This window comes from Alosa sapidissima, chromosome 6 (genome assembly GCF_018492685.1).
Source record: "Alosa sapidissima isolate fAloSap1 chromosome 6, fAloSap1.pri, whole genome shotgun sequence".
NCBI classification, from domain to species: Eukaryota; Metazoa; Chordata; class Actinopteri; order Clupeiformes; family Clupeidae; genus Alosa; species Alosa sapidissima.
In genome coordinates, this window is record NC_055962.1 from 8,142,873 (window position 1) to 8,164,583 (window position 21,711).

At 42.0% G+C, this 21,711-nt stretch overlaps 3 protein-coding genes across 6 annotated transcripts in view; 1 reads left to right on the plus strand and 2 right to left on the minus strand.

Moving 5' to 3' along the window:
- Nucleotides 1-55: 55 nt before the first annotated feature.
- On the minus strand, nt 56-11,888 carry cep57l1 (centrosomal protein 57, like 1). 4 transcript variants are annotated; one of them, XR_006032269.1, is made up of 12 exons: nt 11,708-11,887; nt 10,927-11,104; nt 10,173-10,427; nt 8,938-9,101; nt 8,454-8,552; nt 8,206-8,283; nt 6,891-6,983; nt 5,620-5,682; nt 4,961-5,253; nt 4,011-4,155; nt 3,208-3,556; nt 56-68 (listed from the first exon to the last, which is right to left on the minus strand). XR_006032269.1 is itself a non-coding variant. In XM_042094576.1 (11 exons), the coding sequence occupies exons 1-11, from the start codon at nt 11,726-11,728 to the stop codon at nt 3,368-3,370; spliced, it is 1,575 nt and encodes a 524-aa protein (XP_041950510.1). In that variant the 5' UTR covers nt 11,729-11,888; the 3' UTR covers nt 3,081-3,367. The 4 variants fall into 4 exon arrangements, 3 of the variants coding, with proteins under 3 accessions (XP_041950510.1, XP_041950509.1, XP_041950508.1); XM_042094576.1 differs by lacking the exon at nt 56-68 and having other exon boundaries at nt 3,081-3,556; nt 10,173-10,424; nt 11,708-11,888; XM_042094575.1 differs by lacking the exon at nt 56-68 and having other exon boundaries at nt 3,081-3,556; nt 5,620-5,679.
- A 3,771-nt stretch (nt 11,889-15,659) lies between these two features.
- Nucleotides 15,660-16,374, minus strand: ripply2 (ripply transcriptional repressor 2). Its single transcript, XM_042095858.1, has 3 exons — nt 16,243-16,374; nt 15,948-16,015; nt 15,660-15,810 (listed from the first exon to the last, which is right to left on the minus strand). Exons 1-3 carry the CDS (start codon nt 16,372-16,374, stop codon nt 15,660-15,662), a joined length of 351 nt encoding a protein of 116 aa, XP_041951792.1.
- A 2,057-nt stretch (nt 16,375-18,431) lies between these two features.
- htr3a (5-hydroxytryptamine (serotonin) receptor 3A) overlaps nt 18,432-21,711 on the plus strand; it is a 6,283-nt gene continuing 3,003 nt past the window's right edge. Inside the window, exons 1-4 of the mRNA XM_042095633.1 lie at nt 18,432-18,816; nt 20,820-20,986; nt 21,173-21,217; nt 21,394-21,503. Of these exons, the coding sequence (XP_041951567.1) occupies nt 18,750-18,816; nt 20,820-20,986; nt 21,173-21,217; nt 21,394-21,503 (389 nt within the window). The 5' untranslated portion in view covers nt 18,432-18,749. The remainder of the gene's footprint in view (nt 18,817-20,819; nt 20,987-21,172; nt 21,218-21,393; nt 21,504-21,711) is intronic.

Here is a 21,711-nt window from a genome sequence, read left to right on the forward strand (position 1 = left end):
TTAGAGGATCTCTCTCTCTCTCTCACTCACTCACTCACTCACTCACTCACACTCACTCACTCACTCACCTACAGCATGCAAACATAGTTACAAGTGGATACAGGATATTGAAAAGGAAGTGGGCACTGGCTATAACTGACCAAATTTGCATACATCTGTGTGGGCATATCTGTTTTTATGTGCAAACATCTCTGAACTCAACTCTGCCCCAGACTGAAGACACACATGTAACACACACACACAGAGCTCTAACAGGATATGTGTTCTCCCTCAGGTCAGAGAGGGGTATGCTGACTGTGCACAAATATATCAATGTGCTGAAGGAAGGGAAGGAAAGCAGTGTGTGCGAGACATTCTGCATTTGTGTCTGTTATCCGTTGTGTGTGTGCCACATGTGTAAGTGTGACCTTGCTGCAAATTTTTTTTTGTTTGTTTGTTTTTTTTTTTGAGGGGGGGGGGTCTACCTTACCAGTTAGTCTCTTTCTCGTTTTCTCTATGGGGAATAAGGGGATTTTTTTTAGGCTGTGGGATTCCACTGGTGTTGTCCAGTTTGAAAACATTCCTGAATGTGGGTGGAAAGTCATCTTCATTGAAAGCTGACTTGAAATGCTATCAGAAATCCTGAACCCTAGCATATGTGAACTTGAGTTTTTGTCCCTTTTGGTGAGGCTGCTAGTTTTAACTTGAGTAACATTTGTAGTTTGTAGCAGAAAGAACCATCTTCAGATAAACACCAGTAAAACCAAGGAAATGGTGATTGACTTCAGCCGTAAGGCATTATCAATTGCACCAGTGAACATCCAGGGAGTGGACATTGAGATGGTGTCAGTCTACAAATACCTGGGTGTTCACCTTAACAATAAACTGGACTGGTTACATAACACAGATGCCCTGTACATGAAGGGCCAAAGTCTTCTCCACCTGCTGAGAAGACTGAGGTCTTTAGGTGTGTGCAGGTCATTATTAAGGACTTTTTTATGACACAGTCGTGGTGTCAGCTATTTTTTATGCTGTAGTGTAGTCTGTCGGGGTTGTGGGTTCTTTGAGAGGGACTGGAAGAGGATAAATAAGCTGGTAGGAAGGGCCAGCTCTGTCCTGGGCTGCCAATTAAAGCCTGTTGAGGTGGTTGGGGAGAGGTTGTTGGACAAATTGGCATCCATTATGGCCAACTCTTCTCACCCCCTCCATGGGACAGTGGCTGCGCAAAACAGTTCTTTTAGGAACAGACTACTACACCCATCATGTAAGAAGGAACTCTTTCACAGGTCTTTTATTCCATTTGCCATTGTATAACACCACTGTCATGCAAATCCGTAATGTTAATGTAATGTCTGGACTTCATTATTAATATGTGCATTTTCCACTGTACATGTGACATGAAGATTTCTCCATATATGTGTTGGTCCACTTTGCCTCAACTTATTGGTGAAACCCTAAGTAGTACATCTATGCCCCTATGGCAGTTGCAATCACTGTGTGATTTTTTTTTAGGTGTGCTTGTATGTTGCTGTACATACTGTATACAACTTTCTTTTACTCTTTTATTCATGTATTACTTGGCTGTTGTGACAAGTACATTTCCCAGGTGTGGGATTTAATAGTCTTATCTTAACAAACCAGGAAGCAACATCCTCTCCCTCACACACACATTATACACAAATACACTCCTAGCTATTGGACTTAATGACAATGCAAATGGCACGCCAATGTACACACACACACACACACATAGTTAATGCTTTACACTCACACAAGCCATCATGCGCATGGTCATATATCACAGTCATAAAACAGCACACAGCAGTGCCCACTGCCCAACCTTAAATACATCAGCACTCTGAAGCCGACACGTCGCACTAAAAAATTTCACAGAAGAATGCGACAACAGCTGATTACTGGAGGCAGTAGATTCTCCACAGGGCCCATAGAACCAGATAATAATGTGAGTGCAACAGCACCATGCACACAAACACACCGTCTCCATGGAAATATACTGATAATAAACACACACACTGCACGCACTTAATTCAATTGCCCCACAGACAGAGCATAATCTGATAAGCGCTGCAGGACAAAGCCCAGGATTCACCTCTTGTATGTCCAGTGTGTGTCTGTGTGCGTGCATCCTCCACCTTAACACAAACAAATGTGCAAGTCATATTTGAGCTGTTTCTGACCCCTTTCCTCTCTTCAAATCTGTAAATATGTGAAAAGCGCTGATTATTATGTGGTTGGTTCATGGCCACCACTGATCTCTATGAGTGAATGAAGCCTTTGCAAGAATTTCCACAAGTTCCTCCCTTCAGTGTGTGTGTGTGTGTGTGTGTGTGTGTTTGACTACGCATCACACTGAATGCCAGGGAAGTAACATACTGGTGTGGAAAATAGAGCTAGTGACAAGAGTAGGAGTTGAGTGGGAGTGTGTGTGCGTCAGCTGCTCCATCTCATGACTTGTCATCCTTGACATCACTGCTGTGGGAACACCCTCTATTCTTTCTCTCAGATATTCCTGCGTTTGTCTCATTCATATGGTCAGATATTCCTGCGTTTGTCTCATTCATATGGTCAGATATTCCTGCGTTTGTCTCATTCATATGGTCAGATATTCCTGCGTTTGTCTCATTCATATGGTCAGATATTCCTGCGTTTGTCTCATTCATATGGTCAGAAACTCCTCTCCTCTGCCATGGATTTCTAGCTCTCTGCAGAGCTCCAAGTCTTTCTGGCGCTGCAGACATACGAGTCAGATTCACCCATGAACTGACAAAAATACATATTACGCACTGTTTCAGAGCTTAACAATCAGGGAAGAGTTGCCTGCCATGGACTTAATTGTTTATGTGTTTTAGACAGTGTTAAATGTCAAAGATGCAAGAAATTGAAAAGGTCTCTGCAGGCCTATTTAGTTCTGCTGAGATCCTTGTCCACATGCACACACACACAGATTTACCAAAAGGTTTGGCACAGACGCACGATAGCCCTGGAACAACTATTTTTAACCCAGGGTGTGTTTGTCTGGGTTGGCTGCGGTTTGTGCACTGCTATGGGTATGTGTATGCAGTTCAAAGACGTGTACAGTCTTCTCAGTGATGTTTTTTATTAAGGATAAAACATAAAACACACAATATTTCATTACAATTATAAGCTTTGGAATAATAATATACATTTACAGCCATTTTAGTGGTAGTCATCAATTTGTAAAAACACAAAACAGCCCTCACTCACTCACAAAACAAAGAAACAAATGACAAAGCCATACAAACAAACACACTACGTCCCCTTGCTTATGCATGTCTGAGACCTCCATGTTTCAGTACAGTCATGCTAGTATAGTGCAAAATGCTGTGTGTGTGTGTGTGTGTTTCCTTCAGCTTTCCCACATGATGTCATCTTTGCGCAGACTTGCGTAGAGACTGTGTGACACACTGTGTGGGCGTGTTTTCTTGGGGGAGGGGCTTAAGGGCTGAACCCCAGTCACCCCACCCTTCTTGACCTTTGAACCCTTGGGGCGCTGCTGCTTCTTTGGGCTCTGTGACGGCTGCCTCAGACTCTCCACCTATGACAAACACACAAGAGAGAATGAGGCTAACCACCCACACCCACACACACACACACCCACACCCACACAGAGTACTACGTACTTACATACACACGACTAGACGAGACTGTATTTACATGTATTCATTAAGCAGACACTTTCATCCATCCACACACGATTTCTTTATATAGCATATTTGGTTCTTCTCTGGGCTTCTAGCTTTGCTAAAGGCTCGCATCAACAGGGCATAAGCACTTGCTAGGGAAGCCTGTGCACAGAGTCTGCTTTGTTGGTGATTTTGAGTTGTCTGTTTTGGTTCGTTGTCAGTATTTATTGGTAGAGGACCCATCGTGAGTGTGGGACACCAGACACCACTGTTGAGCCTTTCTGGAGGTGTCGTGGGTCTAATTCAGTGAAACACCTACTGTATAAAGGAAGGTGCCTGCTTGATAACCCACTCACTCCCGCTTACTGTTTTCTGGTGTTTGCGCAGTTGTGTGATCTGCGTCGCTTTCTCCTCCATCTTCCTGACCAGCGCGTCCAGCTCCCTCTCCAGGTCCTCTCTCACACGCCTGCTCTTAGTCTCCGAGATCTGGCACACCAACTCTTGATGCTCACTTTGGCGAAAACACACACACACACACACCAGAAAGAGATGTGTTAGTGGCTTAAACCAGTGTGCAGATTCTTCTCATATCCTGATGCAGAAAAAATGAACAGTTGAATTCTTAAATCACAAAATGTCTCCAAGGGGAGGCTGGAATGAGCCAATAGGGTCTTTCTTGAAAGGGTGCACAGAACCCACCTTTCTCACAATGGAAGTTTCTTTAAGTAAAACTCACTACTGCCACCTGCTGAATATATACACATGAATCCAGTGCTGCATATGCTCAACTTCATTGAGGGCCAATGAGCAAAACAAGAGTACATTCCATACATCCTGTGCCTGAATGGCTGGCGGCTATCTAGCATCTTACGTATTTTATGTAATTTTGTTTTAGTTCTTTTACTATTGTTTTGTCCATGAAACACATTCAAGGGCATTTTATGTACATTCAGGTCTCTCTTCAAAGTTAGATTTGTATCCGTAATGGGATTCACCTGATTAAAGGAAATGTATGAACTAAACTACATGAAGCCATGTTTACGCTTCGGATATTAATGATAGTTTAGAGTGTAAGGCCCTTTCACACAATGTCTGAATTTGTCAATGTCAGGAGAAATATTCGATATATACTGAACAATGTCAGGCGAAATATTCAAACAAAATTACACAGGTAATGAAATACATGCGTTCTTATTGGTCTTTACACACCAATGCATTTTGTGCTGCATTTATTGAGATGTATTGAGTGCATCTGTGCAGTATGTTAGTTGAGCTCGTTAGCAGGTAGACGGAGACTCTGCCAGACTAGCACTCACAAGCTCATGTGTCCCAGTTCATCCTGCAGTGCCAGGAGCAGCCTGGAGAGGCAGCCTAAGGGCGAGGCCTCTCTGCTAGGGGGCGAGTGCGCCACATGGTCCCCCTGACCCCTGCCCCCCTCCTTTGACCTCCGCTTGACCCTGGTGCAGTCCTGGCGCTCGAGTTGTTGACGCTCACGCTCACATTCTCTCAGGCGGCGGTGACTGCTTTCTGGCTGACCCTGCTGCTGCTGTTGGAGCAGGTGGCACAGGCTCTGCAGGTTGGCGCTCACAGAGTGACTGGGGCTGGTGGACTAACAGAGGGATGGAGGGATTGAGGGAGGGAGGGAGAGAGAGATGGTGAAATTAGGAAATGAGGCCAATAGAGTACACAATTAGAAAGAGACAGACAGACAGTCATCATAAATGCTATGGTCACAGTAGTGGTTTACAAAATATCACTGCAATCATAAAATCTCTCAACATTCTGTCAAAATCAGCCATACAGTTTGAGTATTGCTAACGGAATATACTGCAGTCAGGAGTTGAATTAATTTAACAATATTCAACTAGTTGGATAACTGACCAAGCACCAGAGGGACACATTTCAGCACTGTTTTTTGACTGAGCCATATTGTTTAGCTCTAGCTGTGTGAGGGTGTATCGGTGTGTGTACTTACAGTCCCTGCCACAAAGGGAGGGCGTTTGGCTAAAGGAAACTTGGGAGCCAATTCTGATTTCTGCTAAATAAAAAAATATCATAATGAAAAATAAGCACAACAAGCAAATTAAGAACAAATCAACATCCTCACAAACATGGACCCATGGCACTGGATGTGTGGTAAACGCCACCTACTTGCATTTTCTGCATGACACCGCCCCCTAGTGGGCATTTCCTGCTAATAAGCCACTAGGAATAAAGCATGTCGATCTGAACTTAAAGGAGAATTCCGGTGTGATATTGACCTAAAGTGTATTGAAACATGATACCGAGTGTGAACGTATGTCTCATAGCCCATCTCGGCTTGTCCCCTGCACTCCAAAATCTGGCGCTAGTTAGCCGATGCTACCAACAACTTTTTCAGTAGTGGTGCTTCGGCATCGGGCTAGCCATGCAAATAAATCACTGTTTTACACCCATTTACGAGGCTCAATGTATCTCCACACTTCATTGGTAGACTTCCTAGGGCCCTGACATTTAAAACGAGACATTGAGAACTTTGAAAAAGCACTGGTAGTTTACTTACAAGACGATTTATACAGACAGTATCTTCACGAAGTTTAACGTTTGCAGCCATCTTGAATTTAGTCACGATAAGTCGAGCAACGAGTAAGAATGAACAGGTATGATAAGGGATCAGATTCCAAAAATAATTCAGTGGAAATGCATGGATTCCAGTTTCTTCCAGTAGCAGCAACTGGAATCCATGCATTTCCACTGAATTATTTTTGGAATCTGATCCCTTATCATAGCTGTTCATTCTTACTCGTTGCTCGACTTATCGTGACTAAATTCAAGATGGCTGCAAACGCTAAACTTCGTGAAGATACTGTCTGTATAAATCGTCTTGTAAGTAAACTACCAGTGCTTTTTCAAAGTTCTCAATGTCTCGTTTTAAATGTCAGGGCCCTCGGAAGTCTACCAATGAAGTGTGGAGATACATTGAGCCTCGTAAATGGGTGTAAAACAGTGATTTATTTGCATGGCTAGCCCGATGCCGAAGCACCACTATTGAAAAAGATGTTGGTAGCATCGGCTAACTAGCGCCAGATTTTGGAGTGCAGGGGACAAGCCGAGATGGGCTATGAGACATACGTTCACACTCGGTATCATGTTTCGATACACTTTAGGTCAATATCACACCGGAATTCTCCTTTAAATCTAATACACATTTTGTCTGCAAGGCAGATAGAAATAAATAAAAGAGAACTATTGAGCATGAGGGAATACCTTGACGGGTAACTTTTCCTTCTTTTTCTTTGGTTTAGACTCAGCCACTGCAGCGGACTGCATGAGGAGATTCACCTGCAGTTCTCTCTGGAGCTGAGGGAGACACAATTCAGTTATTCAGAAAAGAAAAAAAATCTGAAGTGTCCTGAAGTTCAAAAAGGGTACGACACCATCTTTTATCAAACAAATCGGTCAACATCAGACTCAGAATTTTGGAGCCATCTGTCCTGTATGAGTTTCTAATTCTATGGTTGGTTTGTTGGTTTGAGAAAAGGAACTTTGAGTCAGAGCTGAGTTGAGGAGCAGCCAAATGCTATTCAAAACCACTTCAAAGAAACAAAGACGCTACTCTCGCTCTATACTTGATATACAAAATCCAAAAATCCAAACTTTTATTACATCAAAAATAAGAAGGCATCTCACGGCTCCCACACACAGTTGCGTTCCGTCAACGCATGCCAGTGGGTGTTTCCGAATGACCATAATTTGATTTGCTGGTGCCGTCCGTCGATTGGCTTGATTGGCCGGTGCCATCCGTCGGTGCAGCAAAAGTTGAACTTCTTAAACGCGAACGACGGGAGCAACGCAACGCAACGGACCCACAATTCAGTTCGGCAACGGAACGTAAGCCTATGTAAAGTCAACAGGATGCGTCTCGAGCACTGCAACGTTACCGTTAGACTCTACAGCAGTACTGCACAGAAGCCCACATCTGAATGAAAAACCTTGGAGTACTTTTCACCTCCAGGGTCTTAACATGTAAGTCAGTTAGTCTGAACATGGTTTAAATGCTTTTCAAGAGATTGCTGGGTCATCTCAGAATAGCCTGGTCACTTCGGGAGCTAGACAAATATTCACTGAACTGCTGAAACTGAACTGAACTGATTTTATGGTCTTTGATCCTGCAAGGGTCCCAGCCACCTAGGTAGGCTACTGCTCTGTACTGTAAGTGAGATGGGCTGTGTTCCCATTCACATCCTTCTGTACTTACGAATGGGCATTCACTTGTACACTCATATTAGATATTGTAAGTACAGAAGGATGTAAATTAGAACATAGCCATGGACTCCACTGAATGACAACGCTTCTGCAAACAACAGGAAGGATTGGATTTAATATACAGCTCTGACATCCAATTGAGATGTGTGTAAAATAGCTGATGTGATTAAACATCTTATAGTTATAGTAAAAAGTCAAAATGATCAAAAAGCGGAGACATCGGACAACGACAATAAGTAAAAAAAAAAAACAGTGGACACACACACTTCCTGATCAGGTATGATATGTGATGTCTGAAGTATTTAGTGAACCAAACCTCGTCAGCTTTCTGCTGCATGAGTTTGCGTTCCTTTTCCTCTTCCTGTAGCTTCTTCTCCAGCAACTGGATCTTCCTCTACACACACACACACACACACACACACACACACACAATAATTGAGAGATAACCTAAGGTCAGTGGATGTGCAAGATAAGTGGGGATACAGATATTTCATCACACAGAGCCGCTATGTGAGTGTGTGTGTGTGTGTGTGTGAGTGTGTGTGTGTGTATGCGATTGTGTACCTCAGCCAAAGACTGTGTGTTGGTGAGCTTCACACACTCTCTTTCCAGTTTCTCCAGCTTGTCTAGCTGCAGCTGAACGTCATCTATAGAGTTCTCCTTCTGTAGACAGCACACAACACGCATAAACATGTACTGTACACATATACACACATACATGCATGTGCTTGCCTTGTTCAAATCTTCATTATCGTGACAATCTAACTTGAGAGGTATAAGGGGGGGAAATTTATAACAAGTAGGACAGTTATCTGTTGCAACTAAAGAGGCCATCTTAAAACAATTAAAACAGTATGTCTTACACCAAGAAAGAGATGAGCTCCGTTTAGAATGGTGTCCAGCAATTTAAAAACAAAGTCACTACTCGTTCCCGTAGAGAATTCTCACCTGTGCCTTTTTCTCAGTAGGAGTGTGTGTGTGTACATAAAGAGTTTTCACCTGTGCCTTTTTCTCAGTAGGGGTGTGTGTGTTCATAAAGAGTTTTCACCTGTGCCTTTTTCTCAGTAGGGGTGTGTGTGTATCTCTCTGAAGGCGAGTGTGCGTGTGCAGCCGCCACCTCCCCGGCACTCTCCAGCATCTTCTTCATGTAGTCCAGCTGCTTCTCCAACAAAGAGCAATGGCTCTCGGTGGACTGAAGCTGTGTGACAAGCTCTAACACACACACAGACGCGCGCACACACACGCACACGCACACAAAAATGCGTTTGGGCATTTCATCCACATATAAACACTGTTTTAGCTCACTCAAATGGATATTTTTATAACGCCTTCTAAAGTGAAGATTGCTTTTCCAAAACACTGCTTCTGTGGATCCGTGTGGACAAGTAAAACTGACACTTTTAGACCCTGTTTGGGTTTTTGGTTTTATTTTTATGCTCATTGAGCTCAATGCAAATCAAACCAGCTAATAGGCTAACTGAAATAAAACCATGCCAATCTCTACAGTGTTTCCCATACATTGACTAATTTGTAGCGGCCCACCACAATATCAACATTGACCACCACACAATGATTTTCCAGGTTGTACTAAATTGTGCTTAAATCTGGTTAGCATCATAACCACACTGTGCTAATTTGTTAAAAACTGTTGCATTCAAGTTAATTCTGCAAACCAACCACCACAAATGGAATTCAATTCTCTAGGAAACACTGTTCTAGGTATGGTGAAGGGTATGTGATGATGTGGGGCTATTTTAATTCCAAAGGCCAAGGGAACTTTATCAGGATGCATAGTATAAGTAAGTAGTAAGTATATACTTTTGATCCTGTGAGGGAAATTTGGTCGGGGAGCAGTGAGGGGTTAGATGCCTTGCTCAAGGGCACTTCAGCCGTTCCTACGGGTCGGAGATCGAACCGGCAACCCTCCGGTTACAAGTCCGAAGCGCTAACCAGTAGGCCACGGCTGCCCCCTGGTATCATGGATCCATGAAATAACTGGCCTTTAAAAAAAACAAAAATCTGCCTGCCTTTATGGGAATTTAACATAGGGGTGCCAATACTTATGACCCCTGTATGTTAAGGAAGAACATTTATTTATTTATGATACATTTTTAATTTATAAAGAAAATTGGTGTAAACATTTTTTTACTTAAGGCATTAAGATCAATTTCCAAAAGATGATTTCATATTCCTCTTTTTAGTCAACTTTAGCAGAGGTGCCAATAATTCTGGAGAGTACTGTATCCGCTACTTGGTTACTTTCTCTCTTGTGTACACTCTTACCTATCCGCTGCTTGCTGTTAGCGTCCTGTCTAGTGCGCGGCTGCTCCTGCACTCTGACACTGCTGGCTGCGGTGGTGGCACTGGCGCTTCTGCGGGCGTTAATGCTGGCGTTTCTGTTGGCGCTGGCGTTTCTGCTGCTGGTGGCGTGCTGCTGCGTGGCCTCGCTGAAGCGCTGCACGTTCTTCTCGGCCTGCGCCCGCTCCAGCTCCAGACGACGCATCTTCTCCTGCAGCGTGCGCAGAGCGGCGATCACTGCTGCCAAACACACAAGCACGCAGCATGAGGGACTGTAGTGTGTGTGTGTGTGTGTGTGTGTGATGTTTCCAGACTATTTAGTCTGATACACATGGAAAAAAGAAATAGTAACATTAATCAGAACTACACATAGTGAATAGTATGAGTGCAAGGTCTGCACCTTAATCATATTTTTAACAAATATCTATGTGAATCAACCATTCCGAAACTCCTCTTAAATTCCCTTACATTACCTGGGATCACTATGCATTAGGAGAGCAGAACTGAGGCCAGATACAGCTCATTCCCACACACATGCACTTAATCAGCCTGCCATCCATCAACTATCCCCCTCCTCGCTCATACTGTACCTTACTGCCCATTTAAAACAGAATGAGCAGTTACCACTCATTCGCATGAACCAACACTTGGCACCACACATATTTCTCTCCATGTGTATCATTACACATGGAGAGAAATATGAACATCTTTTCCTGTATTATTAAACATTCTGGCGTACCTCTGCTTCCTGCATCTGGTGCACATCGGTATGCCTCTGCATCAATGTCCTGTAGTATCGTGGAGCTTCTGGCTTTGGGCTCCTCTGACCCCTTCACGAAGCCATGGAAGGATAGCTTGTCCGGGGGCAAGTAAAAACTGCCCACATAGCTTTGCTTTGAGGGGGTATCAAAGATGTTCTGAGCGAGGGAATACAGGCATTTGATCATTAGATGGAGGTGAGATCATCGGATTTAACGTCAGCTATTACTGCGTGTTTAAGAATGGCACTGCTGTGAAGTAAAACTATTAGCAGCTAAGCTTAGCCATGAATAACAACTGCACGCTGTAATATCACTGCGTCCGTGCTACGTGGCAAACCGAGTACATTCAGGGACCACCTGTGATTGTACTGATTTTGACATTCAACAAATTATGTTTACGAAAGCTGTGTATGTTAATTAACCTAGTCCGTTTGCATTGTCTGGAAAGCAGACAAACTAGAGATAACTAAAGTTAACGTTAGCAAGATATCGATACACCACCATGTAACATAGACAGTAGTTATAGCACAGACCTTTGTTTAAAACAATGATTGCTTTCCTACGCCAAAGTTATCCCAAGCGACAGTAAATCATATCTAACGGCTAGCAAACGCGAAATGCTTTCATATAACTGTTATGCTTACTGTCATGCAGCTATCTAGCTAGCTTGTAATGTTGTTATGCTAACGTTAACGTAGCATAGTAACACATTAACGTTACTTGCTTACAAAAAATGGCAGACCAAGGGAAGTCTCTTACCTGATCACGGAAATGATCCATGCGTCTTAATAGAATATATGTTAAGACAGATTTATTAAATACAGCAGTGTCATTGAATACATAACAAAATATACGTCGCACTCTTAGCACCGCTGCTTGTTATTAATTTTAAAAAATCCCTCCCTACTTGCCGCTCTGAGAAATACCACGTCCGGCTGCGCAAAACGTCTCCCACGCAGCCGGAACTTGGGTTCTTGACCAATGGCTGTGGCCGGTCAGAGAATCTGAAGAAAACTAGATGTACCGCAAAGCTGTACAAAATATGACCGCTGCTCAGTCCTGCACATTCTCTCCGCAAAAATCACGCTTGTCAATTTGTCTCCATTCCCTACTTTTGCAACGTGTCTGCATGTAAATGAGTGTGTTCATGTGTGCGTTTGCTTTTGTGTATGTGTGCTTCGCTGTGTGTGTGTTTTTGCTTGTGAGTGGGTGTGTGCGGGGTGTGTGTGTCTGTATGTGTGTTTGTGTGTGTGTGTGTGTGTGTGCGTGCGTGCGTGCGTGTGGGTGTGTTTGTGCATGTGTGTACGTGTTTGTGTGTGTGTGTGTGTATGCGTGTGAGTCTGTGTGTGTGCCTGTGCTTGTGTGTGTGAGTAGGCCTAAGTACTTTTAAGTTCCCACTGCAGAAGATGAGGCGCACCTACCCTCCAGAATGATTGGCACCTTTGGTAAAGTTGAAAAAAAAAGTAAAAGAAATGTAGTCTCACAATGAAAATGATGAGGAAAAATCCAACCTTGAAGGGAAGCAAATTCTGAGAAAAAGGAAAATCTCATAAAGAATTTTTTTTTTAACAAAAACACAGTATCCACAATTATTAGCCTCTGTCACTTTATTTTCATACCTTACTGAAAGAAAGTCATGAACTAACTTACTTCTGAAAGTCACAGATACTCTGATTAACTTAAATAAGTTGAATAGCCTAGGAAAATGCTTCTGATACATTTTGTATACGATTTTCTAGGGGTGCCAATAATTGTGGGCAAAGTGTTTTTGTTAAATAAATATTTATTTCTTTATGATATTTACCCTTTTCTCCGAATACATTTGCTTCCCTTCAAGGTTTGATATTTCCTCATTGTTTTCATTGTGAGATAGGCTACAATAAATCACCAAAAGGTTATTTTTTAGCCTACACCTGTTTTAGTCAACTTTACCAAAGGTGGCAATAATTCTGAGGATATTAACTTCAACATCTTATCAAACATTTCTCAGTAAAAGAATCTCACAGTTCAGTCTAAATGTTCATGGGTTCTCAGCCATAAAAGCCCCTCAAAACACAATGTCCATTCCAATTGACTTTATGGTTGTCTCTCTGTCACTTACAAGTACATATTTCCTATGAGAGTAATGACCAAGTAATGACACATGTATAGACTATTTTCCACGAATATGAAGAAAACTAGATGTACCGCAAAGCTGTACAAAATATGACCGCTGCTCAGTCCTGCACATTCTCTCCGCAAAAAAAAATCACGGTTGTCAATTTGTCTCCATGCCCTACTCTTGCAACTTTTCTGCATGTAAATGAGTGTGTTCATGTGTGCGTTTGCTTTTGTGTATGTGTGCTTCGCTGTGTGTGTGTGTGTGTCTGTATGTGTGTTTGTGTGTGTGTGTGCGTGCGTGCGTGCGTGCGAGTGTGTTTGTGCATGTGTGTACGTGTTTGTGTGTGTGTGTGCGTGTGAGTCTGTGTGTGTGCCTGTGCCTGTGCTTGTGTGTGTACGGTTTGCCGAATTATCATCCTTACTTTCTGCAAGAAATAAAGCTTGGACCTTGCCTAGACTAGACGTACACAAGATGAATCAGACTGGACTACTTAGCCTAGAAATCTAGACGCACCGTTAGGCTAACTTTTAGGGTGATTAGAAACAAATTTACATAATCTACTAGGCGTTGGACCTGGTCTCAAGCTCGTATCCTAACTTCTCAAAATTTTGGAAGGCAGTAAAAATAGGAGCGCTTTTGCCTCTATACCTTCTTTTATCAAATTAGATTTAAAAAAAAAAACTCCTCTTTGACTCACCCCACTAACACACGTCACAACATAGGGCTATGTCATCTTGATCACTATCACTGAATGGCAAAAAGATTAATTGAGTGGCAGCACTTCTTTTGAATCTCCAGCAAAAATCGAGATGGAAAAGAGCTGGTATGCTATAGAATGTAGAGTACAAATAGGCTAGTTACAGGAAGTCCGAGCTCTCTTTCTACTCTCTTTAACAGGTAAACACTGTAGTGCAGTCAATGTAAACAGGTAACAGTGCAGAAGTAACAGTAAACAGGTAAACAGCTAAAGAGCAAGACAGGAGGTGTAGTTTTGTTCAGCAGTGTTACAGCCTCTGGAAAGACGCTGCACCTGCGCATACTGGTTGGGCGCGCAGGCGCCTGTATCGCCTGCAGATGGAAGAAGGGTGAAAAGACCATGGTTTGGGTGGGAGGCATCCTTGACAATGGATTTGCCTTTTGTCCCATGTCCCAATATTTTATAATAATTTCAACCACTTCTGTCAACCTATTGTTCCAACAACCAAACTTTCCGCCCATGTCTGCAATAGATTGTTGGAACTACCCTTTTCAGAAACACCAAATCCAAGAAAGAAAGTTCTAAGTACAAAGATGTGACGAAGGTTAGCCAACAGCCCTTTCTAGAAATGCACCCCTGATTAGGAGGTCAAGGTTGCATGGGGTCACACACAGAAGTGCAGTGTTTGCATACTTCAATGGAAATTTGCTTTCCCTCTCCTAGGGGTTTCTGCTTTGGGGTTGGTAAACAAGATTATGACTAGATGGTGAACGTATCTATTGTACATGAGTCTAGCAATGTTCAGTTTTACATCTTTGATCATTTCTCATTTGGTTTGCTGAGTGTTTTCGTAGATACTTCTCCAAAATGTTGCAATATAATTCATTATTCCACACTTAAAGACATATTGTCCTGTCCATTCATGTACAGCATGTATCCACAATTATTAGCCTGTCACTTTATTTTCATACCATACTGAAAGAAAGTCATGAACTAGCTTACTTCTGAAAGTCACAGATACTCTGATTAACTTAAATAAGTTGAATAGCCTAGGAAAATGCTTCTGATACATTTTTATACGATTTTCTAGGGGTGCCAATAATTGTGGGCAAAGTGTTTTTGTTAAATACATATTTATTTCTTTATGATATTTACCCTTTTCTCCGAATAAATTTGCTTCCCTTCAAGGTTTGATATTTCCTCATTGTTTTCATTGTGAGATAGGCTACAATAAATCACCAAAAGGTTATTTTTTAGCCTACACCTGTTTTAGTCAACTTTACCAAAGGTGGCAATAATTCTGAGGATATTAACTTCAACATCTTATCAAACATTTCTCAGTAAAAGAATCTCACAGTTCAGTCTAAATGTTCATGGGTTCTCAGCCATAAAAGCCCCTCAAAACACAATGTCCATTCCAATTGACTTTATGGTTGTCTCTCTGTCACTTACAAGTACATGTTTCCTATGAGAGTAATGACCAAGTAATGACACATGTATACACTATTTTCCACGAATATGATGTGTTTGTTAAATGTCTCCTTCAAACATCCGACCGAAAACGTGTTGCACTTAGCCTACTTATCCTATTTCACTACTTAAAAAAAAAAAAGTCTACTTAATTAAATCGGCAGTAGGCTAGGCCTAGGCTATTTGGTGTGAGAGTTCATCCTAGTTTGTAGTCTTTCAATCAAACATAAAAAATGTCTCATGAACAAATGAATGTGAAAAAAAAAACGAAATTGTTTTACAACAACAGTTTATTTGCCCGAGCATCCTCAATATATTAAAATAAATACTATAAAAACCTTTACACTCAAGATTCCAGCGTTCTGCACGTAGGCCTATGTACACAATTAAATTATATAAATATATTACATCCAAAATAAACATCTATACATATAGTATTTCCATTATGCTTTCTCGTCTTCCACATCACTGTCCTCTTCGTCACTGCTGGAGTCTGCGTAAAGGCAGATGGTCGCCTGAACAGGGTAGTTTCGCAGCAGAGCTTCGGCGTCCTGATACAGGTAGTCAAAGCAACGGGACCGAGGCCAGAATAATCTGAAATAAGCAGCAATATTGTTGGCTGTGTTAGAAATCATGTCAATTCAGCATAGATTACAAAAATTTGAACGCAGAGTTCGACTTTACTCAGTAGGCTAAAGCTGTGACGACCTAGGCCTATCTTTGACACTCACTTCACAGGGTGTGCGAGCCGTTTGTCCAATTTGCCACCGGGAGATGCTGCCGTCGGCCTCACGTAGGGCTGCAAAGCAATAAGAACAACATCAGCATTTGGCGACCTGGTAGTTTCGTTGCAACCATGCAACTACCCGACATAATCAACACCATAGAGGTCTAACAAAATGTAATATTTCACTATATTTTGCGCCAGGCCTAACGCACCAAAGACGACTGCAGACACAGACTGGCCTAATAGGCTACAACATAGAACATATTCACGTTCTGATTATTCCTAGGCTACTAAATTACCTTCTCTGAATCCAGTGGCTGCCTGCGCCGTTCGTTAATCCACGGTCTCCATAGAGAGGGTGCTTGAGCAGCACTTGGAACTCGAACCTCGGAATATCCAGACAGAATTGACGTAGCAGTAAAATGATCCATGTTTTCAAGGAAGAGATAGCATTAATCCTCGAAGACAGCGACTGAACGAATGACTTGCAGTCTCAGGCAAAGTGAGGTTTTATATGCGGAAAGATCCCCGTGCCAAATTGTGTCTTGACACCTCTCAGTAGGCCAGCGCGTGTTGCGGAGGTGTGTATGCATATGCCAAGCATGGCGTGTGGCAGAACTGCGCACGGGCCATTGTGTGGAGGTGTCAACTCGCACTTCACCAGACCGGGATGCAAACGAAAGTTCGCGTGCAACGTTTGGGTAGCACGCGGTTTCAACTCGTTTCGCGTTTGTGGACTCAAGTGACATATGTGTAGCGCACTAGACACAACCACAAATCTACAGTTTATTGAAATTCACACCTGTTGGTTCATGTTAGTCCGTTTCTACATGAAATATTGCATGTTTACATTTACATGTCAAGGTGGGCCACCTTTTACTAGCAGTGAACAAGAACATTGTATGAATGTCAATGTGAGTTTACACATTTAAAGCAACTTTAATCAAACGTGATTACGTCTTCACTTGACGCAAATAGCATGACATATCGTGACCTCGTCCAAACTCCATGGATACCGAGAGAGGTTCACATGAAAAAGTGTCAGCCGTCGTGACACCAGCTTGCGCTTGACTGGGTGTAAAGATTGCGCACCTCAGACAGCGGAGGTCAGAACGTTTGTGTAGGTCACGAGGTGTGCTTGTCAACATAGGCAGAAGTCAGATCACATAGGCCCAATTATGTCTACTTAAAGAACACCGTTCAGCCTAGTATTTCATTTCTCAGTGATAGATTTAAACATACAGGTAAAGTTGGTGCATTTTCAAGTTTATGCCTAGTGTAATAAGGCTGTGAGCTGTCCTCTCACCTGTTTGTGTGTGTGGGTGCGCACACGTTAACACGCAGCTGACACAGAGGTGTTCTGGTGGGAAAAGACAATGCATGTTTAAGGGGCTTACTTTTGCTCTCAAATTTACACACACATGCATGATCCCTTAGGAGAGCTCTCTCATCGATCATCATCATTATCAACATCATCAGAGTCAATGTCCCATTTTAAATGTTCTCTTTTCTTGTAATGGCTGGTCAAATTATTATTAAACGAAGAAATATTACTGTATATATCTGTGTGTGTGTGAGTGTGTGTGTGTGTGTGTGTGTGTGTGTGTGTGTGTGTGTGTGTGTGTGTGTGTGTGTGTGTGTGCACTCATTTGTTTGGGTTCAGAGGGCCTGAACCCAAGTTCTCAGACTCACACACAGGCAATAAAGAGTGTGCTACTTCACACAATTGCAGGTGACAACTAGGCCTACTAATGTGTGTGTGAGACTGTGAGATGGACTCTGGTTCTCACTCACACAGTCATGGAGACCCCTCACCCTCCCATTAATGACAATAAAAATCCACCCAATCCATGTAATCTATACAGTGCAAAATGTCGCAGAATTAATATAAACATATCATACAACGTTTAGATCAAACTTAATTCCAACAAATGTTATTCAATGATACAGCGCATTCCAGTACAGTCTTTAATGTATCGTGTCCGTCCACTCGTTTATAATCATTCTTTTCTATTTTCCAAGTCTTCATCATGAGGTATCATATGGCACGCTCTCAGCCATTTACGGAAAGATCGACCACAACCTCTCACGAGGTCACTCTGGGTTATGGATCTATTACATACCCATGCCGGGTGCTCCAGCCACACAAACAATTATCTCAAGAGCAAACTTAATTTGTCTTCAAATCACGGGCAACATTTCTTTTAAATGAAGCGCCGGAGTTCCTGATGGAATATTGCATGTCAGTATAACGAGGTTAAATCTGAGGGAGAGTAGCGTGAGCTTGGCTATGCGATATGACTCTGAAATGCCCCTCGCAGTATCAAAGCATCATACAAATTATGGTAATTACGTGCACTTACATCAGAACCTCATTTTACAACCCACTTTTCGCAAAACGTCAAACCGGCTTTGTATTGCTTGGGCACTCCTCTTGGCACAGCCACACAAGCGTTTCGAAAGCAAGACAACAACCTCGCACACTGCCTTTAAGGATAACGTTACGTTTTCTTGTTGGTCTCCCCAATGCCAGCAATGAAAGCAACAGACAGACTCCGTATGTGCATTTTTTGCTTTGGGAATTGCATTCTGATCAGCGACCAACGCCTGTCACTGTAGACTATTGACAATACGTTTGACTGTGCAGTCAAAACATAACACTGCGACAACTAATAACGTTATCTGATGGGAATTTACAATGGAGTTTTGATTTAGGCCTACTCTTGACTGGATATGTTGATCTGGGTTTGCCGACCAACGGTTGAGAGACGTTGAAGAACTGTGGATGTAAAGAACTTTGAGCGAAATGAGGATTTCCGGACCCTGGACAGCGCTTCTCGCGTTACTATCAATCAATGCTATATCCTGCTCAGGTAGTAAATTCCTACCATGGTCTTTTTGAAATATTGATGGCCTTCAGGTCCTTTAGTTTATAGTCCAAAATAAATGGTTGACGTTGACACATCAGATGGTGCTGGTGGGAATTTCACGGCGGCCACAACGGCTTTGGCTGTGATGCCCCTTTGAAAATCAGAGGTTCACAGGCCACTGTGGCCTTGGTGCCCCCTTCTTTCAATATTCTGCTTTACATCCGACTAGCGATTATTTTTATTTAGCCTATGGCCTGGCAAATTAAGCTTAGCATTAACAGCGCAAATTAATTTAGTATTTTACACAGTGGAGAAAGTGACAGCGCATGGCAAGAAAGAGACTGCGTCCAAATTCACCCATTCTTTGCTGAACTACTGCGAAGTAGCCTACTCATCACACAGACATCACATGTAGGCAGTGGTGGAATGTAACAAAGTACAAATACTTCGTTACTGTACTTAAGTAAATTTTCCACGTATTTGTACTTTACTTAAGTAAAATTTATAGTGCATACTTTTGACTTTTACTTCGTTACATTTTACAGCAATTATCTGTACTTTTACGCCGCTACATTTCTACAACACCATCGTTCCTTTTTACGATACATTTTATGATCAGTTTTTTTTTTTCTCTCTGACAAACACGTTTGTTTTACCAGGGGGCGGGGTTGCTACCAAAGATTCTGGAGCGCTACGTGCATTCTTAGAAACATAAGCTTCTAGTCTAGACCAGGCAAAGCGTGAGCTTGTAGCCATCTGCATTCGGTAGGCTACATTCACCAGACCCATGGCTACACTGTACATGCAACTGTGTTCTGTGCCTTTCTCTGTCTGTTATCTGCAGCGTTAGGGCCTCCTCTCCGATGAGATTGCTATCTGCAGATCAGCGAAGTTACAGGCTATGCCCATGCTTCTGTCACACGTCTGATCATTTGCGGCACAAATGAATGGTAGACTATTAATGAACCGTAAAAAAAAACGTAACATTTTCCAGATTAGGAAATATTCCTTAATTGTGTGTGATCAAATAAAGATGCATAGCCTACAATTGGGGGGTAGTAATGTGAGTGTTCATTCAATGTCTATGCGTCTGAACCTAATCATAAAGACACTTTTCTCAGCAACTTTTCTGTTCAATCAGCATAATTGGCATTACGATCCACCCGACGTTTCCCTTGTCTACCCCGTTAAACTTCAGGCTCTCGTGTTTTGCTGACTGATATTACTCAGCAGATCACCCTAGTTAGATAACCAGAATTACAGTCTCTAGAATTGTAGGTCAGAATGTAAACTGGGCCACAGATGGTAAGCACAATTGCATTAGCTTCAAACTATCTAGTCGAGTATAACCTAAAACTAGCTTAATTAAAATGCCACAGCCCATACTGATTTTTCGTTTTAGAATAGCCTATAGATATGAAGAGAGTAAATCATTATGCAAATACTTTTACTTTTAATACTTAAAGTACATTTAAAAGCAGGTACTTTTTACTTTTACTTAAGTAGGGTTGTCATTGTGGTACTTTTACTTTTACTAAAGTAAATATTTCTCTGTGTATTTGTACTTTTACTTAAGTACTGAGTTTCAGTACTTCCTCCACCACTGCATGTAGGCCTATCACATCACACAAAAGAGCCTTTTCTCAGCTTTTAAACGATGTTAGCCGCTAGTTGTTGTGGTAAACAGTTAGCGAGAAAAGTAACTTTAATTTAATCATATTACATTCTGCCCCCTAATTAATTAATTAATCCCTATCCATTCATCTCGGTGGAATACTTCACAAAGTTTTCCCTCAACACATGACAAACCATATATCAGAATATCAGAAATTTTGGCCTTGGTGCCCTGACTTGTGGTCTTTGTGCCCCCTACCAAATATGCCCAACTGAAGGCCAAGTGACCTTGCCCCTAAAATTATGAAATTCCAAGCCTGGTGCTATACTAAGGTTTTGAAGCACAAAATATAGGTACATGTTTTAATCTCGTGATTTTATTTTTCATCCAGCTGTGAAAAGAATAGGTAACAATCCAGGTCGCTTTGCCAATGCTACCCTGGTCCGACTCTCCGAGTTTTTAAGCACGGGGTACAAGAAAGGCGTCCGTCCCGTTAGGGACTGGAGACAATCTACGATGGTGGCCATTGACCTGATGGTGTACTCCATTCTCAATGTGGTGCGTACGATTTAATGTGGATTTATTTAACACACACACACACACAGAGAGAGAGAGAGAGAGAGAGAGAGAGAGACACACACACACACACATTTTTAATTTAGTTACTGTGTCTGTAGCCTACTTAGTGGCTGGGTTACTGAATGGTCAAACTCTTCTTTTTTTCTTGTTTTTGCAACACCAAAGGATGAGAAAAATCAAGTTCTCACAACGTATGTGTGGTACAGGCAGGTAAGCTAATCGATCAAAGACAAAGTCAGAGGGGTTTCATAATGTGTTTGCTCATGGCTTGAGTCCTCTAAATGGTCTAAATCTGACTGTATAGCCTATCATTGTGTATTGTGACCTGTGTACAGTCTTACAGATTTTGTAATAGATGTACTGTTTGTCACATTTGATGCCTGTAGCAATGGATCGATGAATTTCTTGTGTGGAGCCCTGAGGATTTCGATGAAGTGAAAAAGGTGTCAATCCCCACTGCCAATGTGTGGGTGCCTGACATTGTCATCAACGAATTGTACGTGCAACACTAATTTCTGCCTCTGTCATATTTGCACATGAACTGTGTTTGACATAAATCAAACTGTAAGTCTAAAAATGATTGCAAATGTTTTTATGAATCTTCACTGAATAACTATTAACTGTACATTTCTCCATGTCATTTTTTTCTCTCTGAAAATCATTCTATTCTTTCTCTGTATAACCACATTAATTCAAAAGTAAAA

Excerpts from the sequence above, each read along its gene's own strand:
- cep57l1 (XM_042094574.1), bottom strand. The coding sequence starts at position 11,728 with ATGGATCATTTCCGTGATCAG. Across the intron at positions 8,553-8,937 it reads CTACTGAGAAAAAGGCACAG|AAGGAGAACTCTATAGATGA; the intron begins GTGAAAACTCTT and ends TGCTGTCTACAG. Across the intron at positions 5,254-5,619 it reads CTCCCTTTGTGGCAGGGACT|TCCACCAGCCCCAGTCACTC; the intron begins GTAAGTACACAC and ends TCCCTCTGTTAG.
- ripply2 (XM_042095858.1), bottom strand. The coding sequence starts at position 16,374 with ATGGATCATTTTACTGCTACGTCAATTCTGTCTGGATATTCCGAGGTT. Across the intron at positions 16,016-16,242 it reads AGCCACTGGATTCAGAGAAG|CCCTACGTGAGGCCGACGGC; the intron begins GTAATTTAGTAG and ends ATTGCTTTGCAG. Across the intron at positions 15,811-15,947 it reads CGGCTCGCACACCCTGTGAA|ATTATTCTGGCCTCGGTCCC; the intron begins GTGAGTGTCAAA and ends TGCTTATTTCAG.